Source organism: Phalangium opilio, unplaced genomic scaffold (assembly GCF_054372755.1).
Source record: "Phalangium opilio isolate 3A_F unplaced genomic scaffold, DU_Popi_V2 ptg000017l_1, whole genome shotgun sequence".
In the NCBI taxonomy this organism is placed as follows: Eukaryota; Metazoa; Arthropoda; class Arachnida; order Opiliones; family Phalangiidae; genus Phalangium; species Phalangium opilio.
In genome coordinates, this window is record NW_028324151.1 from 2,346,177 (window position 1) to 2,366,294 (window position 20,118).

The window sequence follows — 20,118 nt, forward strand, 5'->3', positions numbered from 1 at the left end:
AGCGCCTTGGTGACTAAACTTCGCCTTGAATTGACGAATCCGCAAGATGCTGAAATATTATATAACATTGTTCGTTCAATTCTGTAAGCATCCCGTAACTTGAGGCGCGAGTATACAAAGCTGTTGCAATCTTTTCAATTCATTCTTTTTTTCTTTCTTTTCATCCGAACTTCTCCTCTGATTCCAATTTTATGAATTCAGCATCCTTCTCACGTTTGAGCTTCGTATTCCTTTTGTCAAGAGTTCCTAAAGGCCAGCCCTTTTTCTCTCTCGGCCCAGGCAGTATTGTATGTATATAGCTCGAGCGATAGTTCGTTCCAAAAATCCAATTTGTAGCCATACTGTTTCCCTCTCACGCGTTGTTGAATTTTTGAAATATGCTTTTCTCCATGCAGGGTTACCTCGATACCTGGGCAAGTAGTAAAGGATTTTGAAAATGGTTGTGAAGAGTCAGCGAGACTTAAACCGTCTTATAACTTGGGGAAGTTCATATTGGTTAGACGGAAGTAATTAGGTTTTAGTCATAGTTTTAGTAAAAGTGTGAATTAAAATTGGTTAGAAAAATATATTTCAAACTAGAAACCCCTGTAGGTTAGCTTCCTCCTGAACAAGGGTGTGCAGCGGGAACAACATTTCTACAGGCGTTGTATTGAAATTACATTATAACGAAAACCCCTATAATTCGGCTTCATTCCAACCTAGGAATTATCTTGAATTTTTCTCAGTTTTATTTTTTAAATTTTGTAAGTACCTAGTACAATTGTTTCCGTGAAATTCCCAGCTCCACAGACGGTCAGGGAAAACCTGGAAAAGTCAGGGGATATTTTTGAAATGAGAAATATGTGGTAACCCTTTATTGTTTGCTCTGGACTCTCTCTCCGCACGACGAGCGGAACTTTAATATCAAGCTGGCAGCTAAGTTTGTGGGTTCGTGTTATCGAGTAGTGCAGATGGTGTCACTTATGGGTTTTTTGTACTATAGAAGGAACCATAGCGTAGTTTTCATCTGTTGTTAGCGTTATTTTTCACTATAAAGGGATTTGGTCGAATTTCCATTTTTACACGCAATGGAGATTATACATATATATATATATACTTTTTTTTCATATTTGTAAGTACGTACAACTTGAAGGGATGAAAATTTCGTGGGATTTTGTTAATAATTTCCCAATTGTAACCTTGGGGTTTCGTTTTGGGAGATATTTTCCTCTCTCTTCAAGACTTTCAAAGTATATTTCTTTATTATATTACTTGTAAGCCTTTCAAAATAAATATAAAACCCTTCAGGAGAATTTTAAAACCTTATTTTGTAAGAGTCGTGCGGGAGTTCAATTGGGATGTTTAAGCAGCTTTAAATAAATCTATTTTTAAAGATTAAAATTATGACAGCTTTGCGCGGTGTTTTACAAAATGCTATATGTTTCTGGTGAAGATATTTAATTATGCAACCCACGTTTTGTTCATTGATAACTATTACACGTTGTCCATAACCCATATTGGTGTTAGATACGTCCAACTCTCGACAATATGGGCTTAACAATGAAGTTGGACGTCAAATTTTCCTAATGTCGACTTCCAGAGAAAGCAAAACTCGCAGACCAATATAGCGCTATCGTTGTTGCCCTCAATCGCGGTTAAATTTTCCGACTTTGATGTTCTTAAGAACTTGCCTTTTGAAGTTTTACTTCATTAACTTTCCAAGTTTTAATTGCTTTTAATTAATCAATTGATTTCTGAGTAATTAAGGAAGAATATTTGAATATTCTAAAGGATTAATTAAAAATAAGCCTTCAAAGTGCAATTTCCGACGAATATATAAAAGCGTATTAAAGTGAAGATAAACGTGTTCGATTGCGAAATACTTTCAGTGTATATTGAAATCAGAACGGCTCTTATTTTATATTCCCTTTAAAAGCACTTTGTCTTTGTCGATAATATTGGAATCCGTTTCGAAATTGACTTTCTTTCTCTCTTCTTTTTACGTATCCGTGACAACGATAATTAGGGCTAATTACGTGGCAATTAGGCGAAAGTAAAAAGGTTTGATAGAAATTGGATTTTTCGCTATCAAATTATAGACCCATTTCCTCACCAAAAAAAAAAAGATGTCTAATGTCTACTGTGGTAACTGCTGGAATCTTGATTGCGACGGACAAGTTAGTTTGAAAGCTTTCAATTAAGTCCCAATTCGATCGGCGCCGCCAGTCTATCTATTCTGGGCGACATATCTCGCGTGTCTTTCACTTTCGTGCATGCTTTTCCTAATCCCTTGGCGGTTCGGTTTGGTTCGGCTTCGTTTCAACATCTATAACCGAGTTAATGGAATATTGGGTCTAAGCTTTTTCTTATTTTAATCTTCATCTTTCTACGAGTATTACAGCGTAAGTTCGTAAGATATGTTCCTTCCATAAGTTTGTCACTTTGAAGTGAGGTACGTAGGTCATAGGTCATAGATTCGAGGTAAAGCGAAGACGCCGGGTGAGACGCTGTCAAAGGCTTAGTACCGCAGACTAAATAGGAACTTGAACTAGCTCGAGCTGTAAGTCTCTAGCATTAGTAGTGTCATGCTTATGGGACATATCTTATAATCTTATGATGGTTTAACAAAGAAGATAAAGCGTTCTTTTCCTCTACAAGGAGTAAAAATAATTCACTTTCATTCTCTGAACACGATGGTTTTGACCTTCCATTGTTTCTAAGGTCAGTTGTCTTAGGTCCTTTCTTCTCGACCCTGAAAAAATGACTTTCGTTAAGACTGTCCAGTTTAGTTAAAAATAAAACTTTTGTGTTAAACAATCCTTTATGTTGGACTATCACATATTCTTCGTAAACCGATGCAAAGTGTGAAGGGGAAAAAAGGATTAATTATATCCTATATCTAACGACTTAATAACTTAATTACTCTATTCTGAATAAAAACCTTACTCTATTACTAACCTTTAACATTCGGAAATAATTGCTTTCTAATTTCCGACTTTTTCTTATACCATATCCTAACGAATTGCTACCGGAGATATAATAGGGCTAGCACGCCATACACGCGACAAGATCAATTTGGGCATTACATATATGTTTCTTAATCCATAATATCACTTCTTAAATAAGCCTAGAAGCCAGCCAACGGCCAGAGTTCTACTTCCGTCGTTGCTCTAAATGCCTAAAATGTTTAATTTCCCGGTCAATTTTATTCGTCGTGTACTTTCGTAACCGTATTAGTGTTCACCGTAAGAAGCTTGTCAATTTTTTGGACTTGGCGCGTTATACATCTTCGTACGCCACCGGCTTCCTACCGCGCCTTTTAATTAAAGGACCTCTCTCTTAATTAGGGGTGTCCCAACTGCCGAAGTAATTGGTATCACCAATCTTCTTTATCCTATACCGAGGGGTGTGTTACTTAACGTAAAATTACTCGCCTCTAAGCAATTTTTTTATTATTTTCCTCGTGAAAAGTGTCCATTCTCCTCCTGTCTTAACTTAATTCTTTGCGGTCCTTGTCAGAACAGTCTCGTGCTACACACGATAAGTTAAAAAAGTCGTATCTCTACGTAATTTGAACCGAAAGATACAACCTTTTTGAAATTATATAAAGTCTATTTTTAGTTGTTTCTTTTTTGGGCTTAGTTTTACCTTACATAAATTCTGTTTATTAATCTAAATGAGCGTGAATGAAACACGGCGCTTATTAAGGTGCGACCCGAATTTTTACTTTTGACATCTTTAATAGGTCCAGAGAATTTCGCGGGGCAACATGGGTTAATTTCTTTCATAATGGGTCTTGAAATTATATTGTAATTTTGCACTCCATGGAATTCTCAGGACGTTTTTGTCGCGTCGGACTCGCACTTTTTCTTTTTTGGAATAATCATTTTGTTTTAACTTTCACTCCTTGATATAGTTCTATATTTTTTTCTTGACTTCTGAAAGACAATTTATAATTTTTTTTTTAAAACCGAGAAATATTCCTCAACTCTATATATGCATTAAAGATTAACATATTTCCTTTTAAGGGTTCTTGTTAAAAATACATTTGAATATAGCTTCTTTTTTTTTTAAGAAATTTAATAGGGAAAGAAATGAGGCTACAAAGACGTTCTTTTTTATTGCTGTCGTTTGCATATTTTTCTTATTTTAAGAACCAATTTAAGAACTGAGAACGTTCAAAGATAAAATTGGACTGCTTCGACATGGTAATATCAAGGTGTTTCTTTGCATACTCGGTGGGTTCTATCGCGCATCGCCACCAGGAAACCTAACACGTTCTCGGGTGTCGTTAATGGGTTCTTATTAATACTAAAAGGATATCCTCAATCTGCTTAATATTTCCTAAAACTTTGTCTTCCTGTCTGAACCTTTAGGCTACTCGTCTAAAAGCTCGTCTCGTATAAAGTTTTGACACTCTAAAGTTAAAGTTGCACTAAGGTACTGAGGAAGTGGCTATAGGCCTATACTTAAAAATTTTAAAAATTTCACACGCCTAAGTACCAAAACTGTCACTTTCACCTGACATTTAAAGAACAAAAAGATTTTTGAAACTGCACTTTATCCCTGCAGATTTTATCGGTAAATTTAAATTTTAAAATTTTGTTTCATCAAGTACAGCGCGTAAACCATTTAAGCCTATTCCGGCAGGCATGTAGTTTATTAAAGTTTAGAGTGTTCGTAGTTTTAGGATATAAAATGAATATTTAAAATCAAAGTTAAGTACTTTAAAGTTTACATTAATAACAAAACCATGCAGTATCTTATCACTCGAGTACTTGGAGACAAATTGAAAGAAACAAAATTCAGCCTATAATATTTATTCTGTTAGGCAGGTTTAACGCAAAGAGTACATAGATTCATAATGACAAGAGTTTTCAGTAAAGCTGTCACTTGCAATTTTTGGTTTTAGCTGAAAAACCACGGCCCACTGAATCGAGAACAGGCAATGGCCGACTTGTAAACACTACGGAGTGGTGGTAGTAATGCCTTTTAATACTAGAAGCTAATACGTCGTAGTGAAATTATTTTCCAAGTTTCGCCACTTAATAGACCATTTCGATGACATAACTAAGAGGGAAAGATACGGGGGTGAAACTCTGCCTTCCATCTTACTTCTTGGAAGTTCTTGACGCCTGCGCTGTAGTGCCCAGAGACGGATGACAATGTATCAACCCCCCCCCCCTATGTATGTCCCGATCCTGAAGGTTGCCTACCCCCTTCTTTACGTCGAAAAGGTTTATAACCCTATGACGATATACATACCAACTTAGGTATTTGTTGTTAACCTATCCGTGCGTCTTTCTGTCAGTAACGCTCTTTCGGTTTTGACTTTAAAAACACGATTAGGCCTAGTAATCGATACATTTTCTTGCAAGTACTTTGCCGTACTTTAACTTATAAACTTCTAACGATATATTGGCTGTAAAAATATGAGTACTCGGTGCGAGCGAGGTCAAGTTGAAAATTTGCTGACAACGCCATACGCTACCAAGCTCCCGGTTCCGTAATTAGTAGAGGGCACCCAACCGAAACGACTATTGGATACGTTTCATTTTTTTTAGGAAGTAAAAGTTCTTTCTCTTCCGGAATAATTTTATATAGGGACAAGGCGGACGAACGGACGTGTAGAGTATTCCCAGGACTATATATATATATATATCCATCTTTATAATGCGTTACTCTTGTCTAGGACAGAAAACCACCGAGTTATCCGCGCTAGTGTTTAATTTCCCCGAGGTATATCCATAAATTACTTATGCTTATATATCGTAATAAAGTTTTCGAGTCGTATAGACAATAGGAAATGTACGCGGTAGAGATATTGACATAAATGTGTATAGATTGTGGACATTCGACGTTTCTAGAACTGTAATTGAAAACGGTTTCCAATGTGTTTGTTGTAAACGCGCCTGTAGAGTTTGATCATGGAGGAAAAATATAAAGGGGAACCCATACGACAGGGAAACATTCAAGAGTAGTGCAAGGTTCGTTTTGCCACGTGACCATGCACGTTTTAACAGACTGCATGCTACCCCTACTGTTCAGTCCACGTCATAATCCCGTTGTAGATTAAGGTTATGATTTAAATGACATGTCATGGTGCATGGAGTTTTCTATTTCTTCCATGGTTTAACAAACAGATCCGGTTGTCAACTACGATATCTGCACCACTTGGGTTCTAATACAGGCAAAGGCCTAAAACTCCAATTCACTCTTTGAATATCCATTTAAATTAGAAAGTCTTGTTCTTGAGAAACGCCGACTGCATGCGAAGTATACGGTCTAAAATTGTACTTTTATTATTTCTCGTTCAAATAGATATAGCTTATAATTTCGAAACTGCAATCGTCGAAAATTCGACTACATAGCCATTCTTGGCTTATAAAATTCTAGAATAATTAGGAGCCGAACCGCGATGTTACGAGGATTGCGTTGAAAATCTCCCCTCCCTTTTACTATTTGGGTCTCGAAATATATATATATATATAAATTTAACTTCTCCTGAATGTTAATCCCGTTAGTTCGACGGGGTAGAGAGGGGCAAGGGGGGGTTCGCATTAGACGGCAATTTCGAACAAGGCCTAGCTCCTGCCTTCATACTTCCATGGGATTCTGGGAATAATAAAATAATCCACGGAGTCCATTCAAAATTTAACCGCGAATGGAACGGAAGTCAGCCAAGGCTTAGAATCTTAATGATTCAGTTTATCGAGATATCTCTCCTTTCTTGGAATCTCCTTAGTTTACCTGGATAAACTTGACCATCCTCCCTCGCTCGCTCTCTCTCCGAGCTTTGGAATATTAATTAAAGCCCTATAACGACGTTCAACCATCATTTTAACTAAGTATAATCTCTCTCTCTCGAGTCCATATGGGGATTTAATTTTCTCTTGCCCCAAAGCTATGCTGGTATACGCAATTCCCATAGACCGAAGTCGAGAATTACGGCTCTATAGGTCAGCTTTTATAATCTTAGAAAGAGGCGAATTTCTCCTATAGAAAGACGCTCCTTTCTATTGGGAAATGTGTCCTTTTTGAAATTGAAACTGAGCTATATAAACGCATCGGGATTTTCGTCTATTTTGTATAAACGTTAAGAGGTTTAGTTTTGAAGTTAAATTCGAGTTGTCGAACGTGTTTTTCATCAAGGGTTTTAAGGGCAAAGCAAGCCGCTAAAGGACTACCTGTTTCGCGCGCTAATTTCAATGAGAATTTAGTTAGAACCAGTCTGACCTTAAACCCATTTTCCATACGGCGTATTTTTACTTTACCAATTTTCTAATAGATTTTATGACCTACATTAACCCTTGTATGTTGTCCAGCTAGGTCTAATGCGTTCATAAAGTTTGATATTACCGTGGTATTTGAATCTATTGAATAATCTTCCATTTTCTATAAGTTTTTCTGTTTTAAACCAAAGATTCTTTCCTTGTAGCGTATGAAGGGACTAGGGGAATATGCAAATGCAAATAGGCTTTTTGCTTCTTTATTCTATGAAACCTCGTAAAAGGATAAACCAGAAAGAATCTTAGGTAAAGAAAAAGATCTTTCTAAGGAAAAACTATCCAAATAGTTCAGAAGGGAGAGAGGAAAGAGAGTATACTTGGCTAAAACGTTTTTCGGAATCGGCCTATAGCCCCTTTGCCACCATCCGAATAAAAACCGGAATAGAAAGGGAAACTTGGCTTTGACAGCTTTATGTTTCAATCGGGATACTTATAAATAAGAAAACTGGGCCATCCGAGATACCAGTACTGTAGTACAGCAGTCTAGGATGGAGTTCCCTCGGTTCAAATCCACAAAATGGGTCTGAGAACAAGTTGGACGAAATAGAAATGTATGACTTCTCTTTTGAACGAATTGGTTTAGATTTTATGCGTTTGAACGAATTGGTTTAGATTTTATGGTGTTTGAACGAATTGGTTTAGATTTGACGGCGTTTGAACCAATTGGTTTAGATTTTACGGAATTTGAAGCAATTGGTTTCGATTTTTATGCCATTTGAACGAATTGGCTTAGATTTTGTGGCATTTGAACGAACTAGTTTAGATTTTTTAATGAATTTGAACGAATTGGTTTAGAGTTTTTAATGAATTTGAACGAATTGGTTTAGATTTTTTAATGAATTTGAACGAATTGGTTTAGAGTTTTTAATGAATTTGAACGAATTGGTTTAGATTTTTTAATGAATTTGAACGAATTGGTTTAGATTTTACGGCAGTTGAAGCAATTGGTTTCGATTTTTATGCCATTTGAACGAATTGGCTTAGATTTTGTGGCATTTGAACGAACTAGTTTAGATTTTTTAATGAATTTGAACGAATTGGTTTAGATTTTACGGCAGTTGAACGAATTGGTTTAGATTTGACGGCATTTGAACGAATTGGTTTAGATTTTACGGCATTTGAACGAATTGGTTTCGCAAAATTAACTAGAAGAGGGTGTCCTCCAGCTCTTTGTGTATTTATTCCGAAACACTAAAAGTATCCAATGCTTATATTATCTTCCTTTAAAGAAAGGTTTACAAGTACTTACCATTGAGGAGGACTGAAAACTTAAAACACCTCGACGAAATTAAGAATCTCAGTCTGCGTAACAGTAGCCTCGCATTGTGTTGTCCTAAAAAGTTTTTTTTTTCGTGTATACCATGTAAGTGTAGCTTGCCTATAAAGGAAGAAATCCAGCTTTTGTCTCAGTCTCTTTATTGCCTCGTAAAAAAGAAGACAGCCCTCGAGGAGTTAATCTAAAGCTACCCTATCCAACCCTTCCCTTCCCCGCCCTGGATGGATGCCGTTGTTTCAGTGATTTTCCCCATAGCTCTCTCTCTGTCTTTCTCTGATATTTACCATTCTTCGGGACTATACTTTCTCTCGGGACGATTTGAATAGGAATCGTTTCGTTTCTTTCTCAAAAATTTTTACGCTCAGTCGGGTTAACGTTCGTCCGGGTCAAAGTACCCTCACCCAAACCCCACCCCCAATTTTTCTCTACATCAAGATCTTGGAGTAAGTAACTGAAAGATACCCATGAGAACGTGCATGGTTAAATTTAAGACAGTTTTGTGATTCTAAGAAAGACCAGCGAAGGAGTAATTTGTTTTATTTAAGTTACTAGCGGAAAAGACACCCGGAGTTGCTTGTCAGGCCGTTGGGACATTTTTATTGCGTTCGGTGCGCCATTTTTAAAGATGGCGGAGGGAAAATTGAACCCCCAAAAGCTGATCATAAAGCCTAGTTTGTAGAATATGGGGAATCAGTGTAAGTGAAATGGGTTGAAAAGCGCGTGTTTGATAAAGAAGGTTTTTAAATTTTTGGATAGTCGCCATTTTTAAAGATGGCCTCGGATTGGTAAAATATTTCTTGCCGCCGGCCTTCCACTTAAGAGTAACGTCCCTGCAAATTTTTAGCCATTTAGGTGAAGCGGTTTGAACAGGGCGTTGATTATCAGCCAATCAGAAAGAACTTCTTCTATTTTTAAAGAATGACTGTAGATTGTATAGACAAAGCATCAAGTTATAAGCGATAAACTTTACTTATTTAAGAAAACCTTCTGACTTAATTCCCTAAAGTCAGAACTTTCTATTCCAAAAGTTACCAAGACCTCCGTTCATTGTTTATCTACAGCTAGAAAAATTTACATTTTGCTGAAATAATCCGGTTTTTTTTTCTTTTTGTCTTGACGAAAAGAGGTTAGATTATGGTAAGGAAATTCGCTGAAACTCTACTTCTACTAGCCGAATTGAGGACCGAGTTAGACCACTGGCAACTAAACCTGACACTACAGTCAAAGGAGAGGGCTTTGTTTCTTAGCGATTAAGCTTGGAGTCAGGTGGTACAGGGATTAGAATATAACGTATATATCAGAAACTGAGCAAGTTTTACGGTGCCACGGTTAAGAATAATGCGCCTACAAAAAAAAAAAGAAAAAAAAAACTAGGATAAAACGTTGCAGGAAAGAGTATAACTTGGTCCCCAAACGTTTCTTACTTCAACGAAATTTTTTTTGGTTTTAGTTTTAGTTTCGGGAATAACACATTACGGGCTACGTGAGCTGAGTTTTTACTTGAAAAAAAAAGTTTCCGCGGTTTTCTTTATGTTAAACAATTGTTGCTATTTAATTTAAAAATAAATTTGATCCTATATCTTATACTTTAATGTTATATTATATTAATTTATAATTTATTAAATAAAGTATGTACATACAATAGAATGTTTCATATCATATATCCCTGTGATGTTAAATCAAAGATATATGCCGACTTTAGTTAATTATTATATCCCTTTAATGTAGTATTTAATTAATTGTCTACTGTTAAGAATGTGTATTTAGTTCAAAGACATAGTTTGGATATTTATTTATTTGTCTGGAGTCTAGCTCCTAAATTACAATTAGTCATCTGGAGAGATTCCATAATTTTTATTTAATTTTTTATTACAATTAGTCATCTGGAGAGATTCCATAATTTTTATTTAATTTTTTTACGTAATTTTTTATATAAATCTCTTTATAGGTCAGTTTTTTCTCGACGAGTCCCGAACTGAGTAACAAACAACGTTTTGAATATTTTCTACGAACTGTTCCATCTGACACGAATCAAGCTCATGCCATGGTCGAAATAATACGCCTTTTAAAGTGGACTTACATCTCAATTATCTATGAAGAATCCAATTATGGAGTAAAGGTAATTATCCATTTTATCCACGATACAAATACAGAGTGTTGTAAAAAAAGTGATTGGAAAACAATTTTGAGTCGACAATGTAACTTCTATGAGAAGTTATGGTTTATTGAATTACGAAGTATACTTTACATTTTCGACTCAAAGTTGTTGGCTTCAGTCCTACCTGTGTAAGGATGAATAAAATACCTTCTACTACGTCTATACTTTCATACATGTACGATAGTGATCCATCATGAAAAGCTAGAGGATATAATAAAATAATGATAAGACCCTTATCGTCTGTCTTTCCTATAGGCTTTTAGTGTCTTGGAAGAACTGATGGGATCCTATAATATTTGCATAGCGGTCAAAGAAAGGTTAACGAAAGATTCCGGAGTGGCCAAAGAGGATACTTACGACGCTATTGTCGATAAACTAAAACAGAAGCAAAGAGCCCGGGGTGAGTTCTGAGTTCCATATGTGGTCTCTTTTTATTTTATCTTATTGGATACAGTGTACTTGATTGATTTAGATTCTCTCAAGGGGACAGTAAGTAGATGGAGAGAGATACATTTTATTATTACCTGACATCTGATAGACGTATAATAAGACCTATATCTTAAGGCCCAAACAGAAACCCATTATTTAGAAGTTGGTGATTATCTGCTTATTCAATGGGAAGGCACCGTGCACGACTTCCCTGAAACACTGAAATCAAATCATAACTGTAAAACAGTGTCCCTCGTGGCAAAATTGAGATAGAAGTTACTTATCAGGCTTATCTTTCCTCGTTTTTCTATAAATCAAACAACAACTTTCGATTGAAACAATTTTCTATCCACCTTAATCCAGACCGAATACACTCTAATGAATTTAGAGTAACTTTTGAAAAATAAGTCCCATTATATCCCCGCCAAAATTTGATAGCTTTCGAAGTATATTAAATCCCTTTTTTTTTTCAAAATGGATTTTCGGTGCTCGAAAAAGTCAATTTTCGAAAAGCCGACGTTTTTGGAGGTTAGTTTTAGTCGTTTTAGGCCAAATATACGAGCAATAGACTCTGTTCTCGTTTCTCCAACACCCAAGGTGTGCAATCGCGCTCCATTCTATAACCTGAAACTATATAGCGGTATTAGCAAAGTCTCTTCTTGGTAAAAGGAGTGGTTTCGTCCTCGTAGGTCAAAGGGCGTGGGTTTCGGTCTACCAAAAGGAAAGAGGGGACATTACTTTCAGGATTTCTGTAACTAAGAAAGAAAAAAGAAAGAAATTTAGGAATTGTTCATAGAGAGTTTCGTAAGACTTTTATCCTTCTACGCGTTGGCTGTTACAAAGAATCGCTTCCCGCGGACTCCCCGTTGTGTCTGCCTCTTAAATCAATAATGATCCTTCTTAGGGGGAACCCTGGCTAAAATAAATAGACCTGAGAAATCTGGAAATTCCTTAAGTTGTACCTATATACTTTCATATATATATTGCACTTTGGTTTTAACTTTCTTTTAAACTTGTTCCGAATACTTTGAAATTGAATCAAATGGATTTCGTTTTATGGGAGCAAAGTTTTTAAGAGTTGTTTAATTTCACGTAGGTTTTTTCTTAAACTGCTTTACTAATGGAAAATCCGAAAGTTTTTTAAAAATTTGGGATTTTACCCTGGGCTATAACTCTCGGCTTTCCTATGTACCGATTACTGGTAATACCTTTGATTACGCTAAGTAATTACCCCCCCCCCACTTATCAGGGAAAATGATTACGATATTCCAGCAAAAATAATATACAGTATTTTTATCTACCGAAACCTTATTCGGGAAATCAAATTCCAGTACAATGTTCAACTAGGCTACTAGAGATTTGTAAAAACATTATCTCGCATAGAAAAACATCATAATCCAACTAAAACTAAGTTTGTTTTTCCCAAATTTATACTGTGTAGCGCAATCGTGAAGTACATGTCACGTCGGAAAAACGTGGTTCATTCACTTCAGTCATAAGTTTATAAGATATGTTTTCCATAAGTTTGTCACTGGTAACTTAGAAACTGGAGCTTGTCATGAAGTGAGTGAGGTAGGCCATAGATTCTGGGTAAAGCGAAGACGCCTGGTGAGGCGCTGTCAAATTTGGGCTTAGTAATGCAGACTAAATAGGACCTAGATGGAAGTCCTAACTGCAAAATTAACCACCGAGTGTAGGACTTCAATTCTCGCTTCCGTCGTTCTCCCTCGAACTATAGCTCGAGCGCTGTAAGTCTTAAGTAGCATTACTCAGCTGGTAATGTCATACATATCTTATAAACTTATGATTCAGTCTATACTTTCTTTTGTATTTTTGAATGTCACGCTTTTTGGATATCTTCATAAGGAAAAATTACATTCGGAATGTCTAATGTTACGAAAGGCAGTAACCATACATTCCTTAGAACATTATCCCCACGTTAAACTTCAGTACGCATTCAGGATTGAAAAATTAAGTCAAATTCCCTTTTATGTATATAATACGGTACGACCAAAGCCTTTCTTTCTTCCTTCGTTATAAAACCCGGCGAAACCCAAATGGGTTTCACTTCTCTCTCTCTCTCTCTCTCTCTCTCTCTCTCTCTCTCTCTCTCTCTCTCTTTCTCTCTTTTTTGTCGCCCGCCAAAAGTTGAAAGTTTTTTCATTAAGGGATAGTGCTTGGCCGTGTTAAGCTTCTTAATAAGAATAATGGCTCGAGACACGATAAAAGTTAAATAGCTTTAACGAAAGCCAACCTTGTATTTGGTACATGACTGTATAGCGTGTGTGTGTGTGCCCCTTGTCATTACCGACTTACTAGGCCCACTACACTTTACCAGGAGAAGGGGGTACGTAAGAAGAGAAAACGCGCGCTAAATTGGGCTTGGTACTAAAGGTTTTTGCAATTTAATTAAAGTTAGAAGAAACTTCTTCATAAAAATGTACGGACGAAATTAGTATTTTAGAGTAACTCGATACGGCCGGCTTTGAATTACGACACACGCTGATTTGACAAAAGAAAATGTATTTAGTGTGAGGCCGGGAATACTGGTGTATGAATACTCTAGTCATACGCCAGTATACGATGGCAAACCAAATTACTTTTATAAACTACGAAATCTGATCTATGACAATCTCCAAGAACTAATTTAAATATAACTCATTCCCAGATCGATGCCTCAAAACTATAGTGGAATAGGTTAATTGTTTTCGTTTTAAAAAAGATAATCATATTTAAATGCAGCATTGATGTTTTTCACACATGGAGAATTCATACCATTTACACCAGGAGACTGGGCTACCTGGAGGACAAAAGCAGACGGATTTCTGTCCTCCAGGTAGCCCGGCCTCCTGGTGTAAATGGTATGAATCGTCCATGTGTGAAAACTATCTATTGATTGGTCAACCAATGAAGTTAGACAAAAAGCCACTGGGAACTATACGAAGTTCATTCACACCCCAGCCCAGTTCAGTTTAGTTCACTTACCAAGTTACCATTCGCTAAGACATATTTTTAGATCCTCTTCGTTCCTCATATATTATTCGATTATGATCACTGACATAATATTTCATGGATTTTCCTTTTAAAGTAGGTCGGGGGGGTTTAATAAAGTAACCTCTGACACGATGACAGTATGAAATCATGAATGTAACGCAAAGGTCCTTCTTCTTTTCCTCAAATACTCAATCTTCCCCCCAAAATCCTACGATCCGACGAAGGAATAGAAACGTATCTGACGCCTACTTTTTTTTCATTTTGTTTTCCTTTCCGTGAGTCCATTTCGGAATATTTCAATCCTGCGGTGATATTCTTGATGTTCGTTTTGAAAAAGCTGTTTCAGTGGTACGCGCGCGAGATGTCTGAATGATTGCGTATTCTGATCATATTCCTGGAGCTGTAGACATATCAATATAGCTGACTCCGGACTTTTGGTTGGTTGGAATAAATTGCATTTGAATTTTCCAATAGACACCGATTTTTCATATTTTTTTTATTTTTATCGGATGTCTATTGCAACTTATTTTTATGTATTGATGGACTCGACGTTACGGAATGGTTTTTCAAATTCAAATGGTGCAAAATTTATTGAACTCCTTAGACCTAGAGAAACGTAACCAAGCCTTCTTAGGTTATTCAAACTCCAGGTACTCAGAAGTACTTGCCATATTTCATATTCCCTTTAAGGGGTTGGGTTGAGAGAAAGAGAAGAAGTTAACTGGATCGTCGTAAATACTTTGCGCGTGGGGGCAATCTTTAAGACGTCCGTCAGTTTAAGAATGATATAACACCCCAACGGCGAGAGAAGGAAGTTTGCTCAAAGAAATAAAAAGCATTCCTCCATTTTCTAGGGAATGATATAAAAAGTAAGACACTTAGTTCAATGGAGCGAATCACCCTATATTGGCAATGGTGAAAATAAAATGACCAGAGAGGTCACGCCGACGTTTTTCCCGATGAATGTATACCCCTAGCCATGGCCCCTGCTTGGAGATATACAGCTCGCGCTAGCTGCTGTAACCTCAATTCTTTTTATCCAATATTGGGACTTGCGATAGAGGATTTAACCGATATATACGTCTCCCAACTACAGCCCGGATCAAATCTAGGGTATATAGGAGCTTGTCTCTTTCCTTTCATTTCTAATATAATATATACTTGCTTAGAACCTAAGTAAGCCCAGATATTAATTAATTTATGCACCGATATATATAATTGTATAGTTATTTTGGTTACGATTTTGAAGGCGTTCAGAGACTATAGTTGTAACGTCGTTGATTGATGTATGGATTTAGCTGATTAAGGCAGTATTTAATTGTTACGTCAAACGATACTCATGATATATAGTAACGCATCGATTGGAATTAGGAAACTTTTGAACTTTGCTTTTAAAAATGTTTTTTTTACTATACTCACCATAACATCCTTCTTATTCTGAAAGTTTGGAAAGTGAAGCGTCTTTGGGGAATTTTTTTTTCCCCCATTCTTGGCTTTACGTAATCTTATTCAAATATTTTATAAGGTGTTTTTAAAGATTAAAAGGGAATTTATACCTCTGTATAGCGTAGATTATATGTCATAGGAGAAAAAGGAAGCCGAGAAATCTCTCTAGGGATGGAAGAGGCTGGCTGGATGCGCGACTCCCATGGCTCCTCGTTTTTAACGAGCAAAAAGGAAATCCGTTGGGAATAAATGGAGCGTATCTATGGCAACCGATGGCGAAAGATGGTCATTTTCCAAATCGGGAATACTTTTAACGACTATCATTTTCAGCCCAAAAGTCCCTTTCCTTCACCCCGATTTACTTTGGTATTGTTTCTTTTTTAGCTTTAAAGTTCAATGCGCTTTTCTACATCGAGGGCAGTGTTTTTTATTGGGAAACCATTTCTCGCGTTAATTACGAAGAGAATCAGTTCAGTTCTGGGACACAGCTGAGGCGGAGTATTATCGTCCATCTTGGAATGACCAACTTCACACTGAGGTCGAGTAAATTAGCTTTTTATAAAAAAAATCAATGATTATAAAGTGCACTATGGACCAAATATGATAGTTTAACAATACAGTTGAGTTTTAAATTATCGCTTATAAACTTCGTTAAGTCATCAGTAACTTGCGGGTAAACATGTTTTAATACTTCAAAGCTGTCGATATGACCTGAAACATTCAAAATATACGTGCCATCCAAATTGTTTACAATCTGTTTTTTGTTTGCTTGGGTCAAGCGATCGATTTGCGAAAGTTGTACAAAACATTTAAAACTTTTTTTTGTGTATTTAGAAATTAAGGTAAAATCAATCTCGTACGTTTTTGCGTTCATAGTCCTTGAGTCTCCAACGGTAAAACAGCAACCGCTCAAAGAGTACATAGACCAAAGGAGAATTTAGTTTCATTCCTTACAATATTGAATAACGTACTTATGACGTCGTAGAGAGTTGGTTTTTCTTAATTAGCTAATTAGTGCCTTGGTACCCCCGACGTTTCACGTGAGTTCTTTAACCCGCGTAATTAAACCCTGGCAAAACATTGTCCGATTGTATTAATGGAAAAACTAATCTAGGTAATAGAGACTATATACTTCTGCAACGTTATGTATAGTTTATATTTCTATATATAAAGAATTCACCATATTCGTAATGCCTGATTAGTGTCGTAGTAATTACGATCTTTTTTATCTGGAAAATGGTTTATAAAAAAAGTCATAGTCAAGGTGTTAATGTCTAATTAGCTAGTTCGATTCTTTTCTATAGGTGAGAAGAAAAGGCGCGCTTCAATGAATTAAAAGCCACCAGTTACGAGCAGAGCATGCGCGTGTTAGGGTCGCGTGCACGAAAACTTTGAAAGCGCGCGAGCGGTCGCAGCGCGTGGTAAAGTATTTCATTATTCCGCTATGCACTATATAGCTTTTTATTTCTTTGTGATTTCTTTACGCCCCTTAACTATGGATTTAACACCCCGTTCTTTATAAATTGGCTTATAGTTCGATTCGCGTGCTGTACTCTGTTCCACGTCGTCAACGGAGCTAGCTGGATTAACATAATGGCCCCTATTTTTAGGTTACGTCAAAATTACCGTATTATTGCGTAGCCGTAGTGTTGATGGCCTTGCCGTGATTATCCAGTATTGAAGACTTTGCACTATTCTTTCTCAATGTCATAAGCATAAACCATTACGTTTGAAGGACATCCAAGACAGCAACCTAACCTTAAATTCCCAAAACATAAACCTAACACACTGTGAAGACTAACTTTAATAAGGTTGCCATCTTATCCCCACGCAAGTCTCTTCCCTGCTTGAATCACCCTGACGATATGGTGGCTCTTACCAAATGGGCTTGAGCTCCAACTTGTTTTTACGCTTTTAATGGTTTATGATATATAGCGCTTGCAACTTAATGTCAACCGTATAAATTATCGACTTTTTTTCTCCCCCTGGGTCTTCGTTTAAACGACAAAAAACTTCCGTCGGTCAGTTTTAGGTTTCTTTGACATATCCTTCATTACTATATATTTTTGTTATGAAAAGTCAAGACAACATATATAGGCTAGAAAATCCATAAACGTCTTAAAACATTGGAATGTTTAGACTCTAGCGGCTACGATAATTAACAAGAACGTATACGCGAGGTTTAACCTATATATAATTCTGATTCGTAGACTAAACATGCCGTCGTGTATTTGATTGGGGAACTTTGGCGCGCAATTTAATTCCCGCTAATCAATTGCACTGCACGCTCTTAGCTTCACGCGCTTATTGTCACGAGAGGGTTTTCCCGCCCTGCTTCATTTCAAAAATGAAGTGACATTTATACCAGCGGATCGTTTGATTCGAGTCACACGCCCAGAATAACGGATATCGCAATCAATATTCGGTAATTTAAGTTATAGGAACCAATGGGTTGGGAGCCCGTATCTCCGTAAGTAAACGTTGCAGACCCCCGTGTTTTTTGACACGCCATGTATGATCCATTTAAAAATGGAGTCCAAGTTATGTCCTTGCTGAGAAACATATCATTAATTCATTGAGAAGTAATCAATGTCAGATTGGTCTACCTTTGCGTATAGTTATGTCACTACTGTTATTCTTGAACTGCTTGCTTCATATGTAAAATTTTACTTACAGGAAATTGTCCCTAAACATATATTTGCTTTGTTTTTTTCATATCGCTGTTTATCCTTGGCAACTTATATATAGTTTGTTGCAATCTTAATATAGAGTTGGGTACAAAAATACGTAGTTTTTCTACCAGAATTTGGCCCCCTTCTAAGAGTGTAATGGAAATATGCTTAGGTATGTATTCTGCCAAGCGATAAACTTTCGTATTAGTAAAGGCCCAGCCAGATTCAATATCGAGGTCCTAAAAAAAATATACAAAAATGGAATTTTCCCTTACATACATCGCAGTTCTGAACGTTCCCCCCGGGTCCATGTTTGTTTCCATCTTGTTCCCCTGTCGTTGGGCTTTCCAGCTAACGTTACGGGAAGTCAATATCACCAGAGAATATTAAATTTCGCTTCCTCGCGTCCCCCGAAGTCACTCGCTTCCACACGAGCTCTTCCTCCCTCCTTCCTCGTGATTGCAGGTTTAGAAGCGATCTTATACTAAGTAGGGCAGAGCTTTCGACTCACCTATATACCCTCAGTCCAGTTGTGAAGTGGGTGCGTGGTTAGATGGTCCAAGAAAGAAAACAGAAACGGGAAACTTTACCAGGGGCTGTTCACCATGGATGGACGTTCAAAGTTTCATAGGAATTTGAATCCTGATGCACGGTTACAGGATATAGAAAAACTGGAAGAGTTTTTAAATGTTTGTTATGTTGATACAAAAACAAAGTTCACGTTACGAGCGAGAGATTAAGATAAGGATTATCAATGTAATCTTTCTAAATTTAATTTCTTGGGATCTTCATTTTTAGTGGTGTATCAAGGTCACTCTAAAATTAATTTCGAATAACTTAGTTTAGAAATTAACTCCTTTTTTGCTCCTCTTTTTAATTACAAAGTTTAAAAAATGTGTTCCATAGGTCTTTTCGTTCAAATCTATAGTATTGATTTTCCCTTCTTGTTGTAATGGTCCGAAATTCATAGCGTATAATTGCGCAGCCTGCAGCAGTTTTCAAAATCTACTTCCATCTTGGAGGAAGTAAGTTTCCCTCCTCGAAGATTCCATCATCCAATCTTACCAAACGTAAAAATTCGAAAACTCCTTTTATTTTTTTATTTTCATCTGTCAAGTTGTGGAACTTCGCATAGATCACTTTCCTGTTTAGTGTCATCCTATCCTAGGCTATACTTGACCAACAACCATGCTTCTGTACAAATTGTATTTTTTGTGTTTTAATATGACAACTGACGTCACGTGATGATTTATGTAGTAGAAAACTTTGTAGATTTATGAACCTCCTTGAAATTACAAAACGGAAGTGAAACCCAAGAACATTGACTGATGCTTATACCATAACCGCACCAAATTCTTCGAGGAATAGCTAAGTTTAATCGCATTAAGTAGATCAGCATATTGTAAATTTGCAAATTAGATCAGCATGGTAAATTTGCAAACGCCTGGCTTCGATATGTATTTAAAACAAATTGATACTGCACTCCTTCCTTATTAGCTCCCGTAATTAAATTAATAATTTGGTAAAGTCAAGCTGGGTTCCTAGCTCTTAAGGGATATTTCCATAGTTACCTAAGATGTATTCTGTAATTTTAACAGGGCATATCATATATTGAGAGCCTTGACCTTTTCTCGCGAACAAGTACCCTACTATTCTCTGCATGAACAAGCGCGTGCGTTTAGGAATTTTTATCCAGTCTATCAAAATGGAAAAAGTCTTTGTTCCCTAAGGGATGAAATTTCCCCGTCTCTTAGATCCTTTCTCTTCCTCTCCAGTGACACTTCCTCTTTTCTTTTTTACTTCCACTGTCTTTTTCTTTTAGAGAAACTTAACTTCCTTATTCAGTTTATATACAATTTGAATATTCGCAAAAAT

At 36.6% G+C, this 20,118-nt stretch overlaps 1 protein-coding gene across 1 annotated transcript in view; it reads left to right on the forward strand.

Annotated features, from left to right (window-relative positions):
• The window catches only part of LOC149702420 (metabotropic glutamate receptor 2-like), a 67,043-nt gene that overhangs the window by 21,968 nt on the left and 24,957 nt on the right, over positions 1-20,118 (forward strand). The window contains exons 3-4 of the mRNA XM_089867116.1: positions 10,493-10,663; positions 10,958-11,102. Of these exons, the coding sequence (XP_089723242.1) occupies positions 10,493-10,663; positions 10,958-11,102 (316 nt within the window). The remainder of the gene's footprint in view (positions 1-10,492; positions 10,664-10,957; positions 11,103-20,118) is intronic.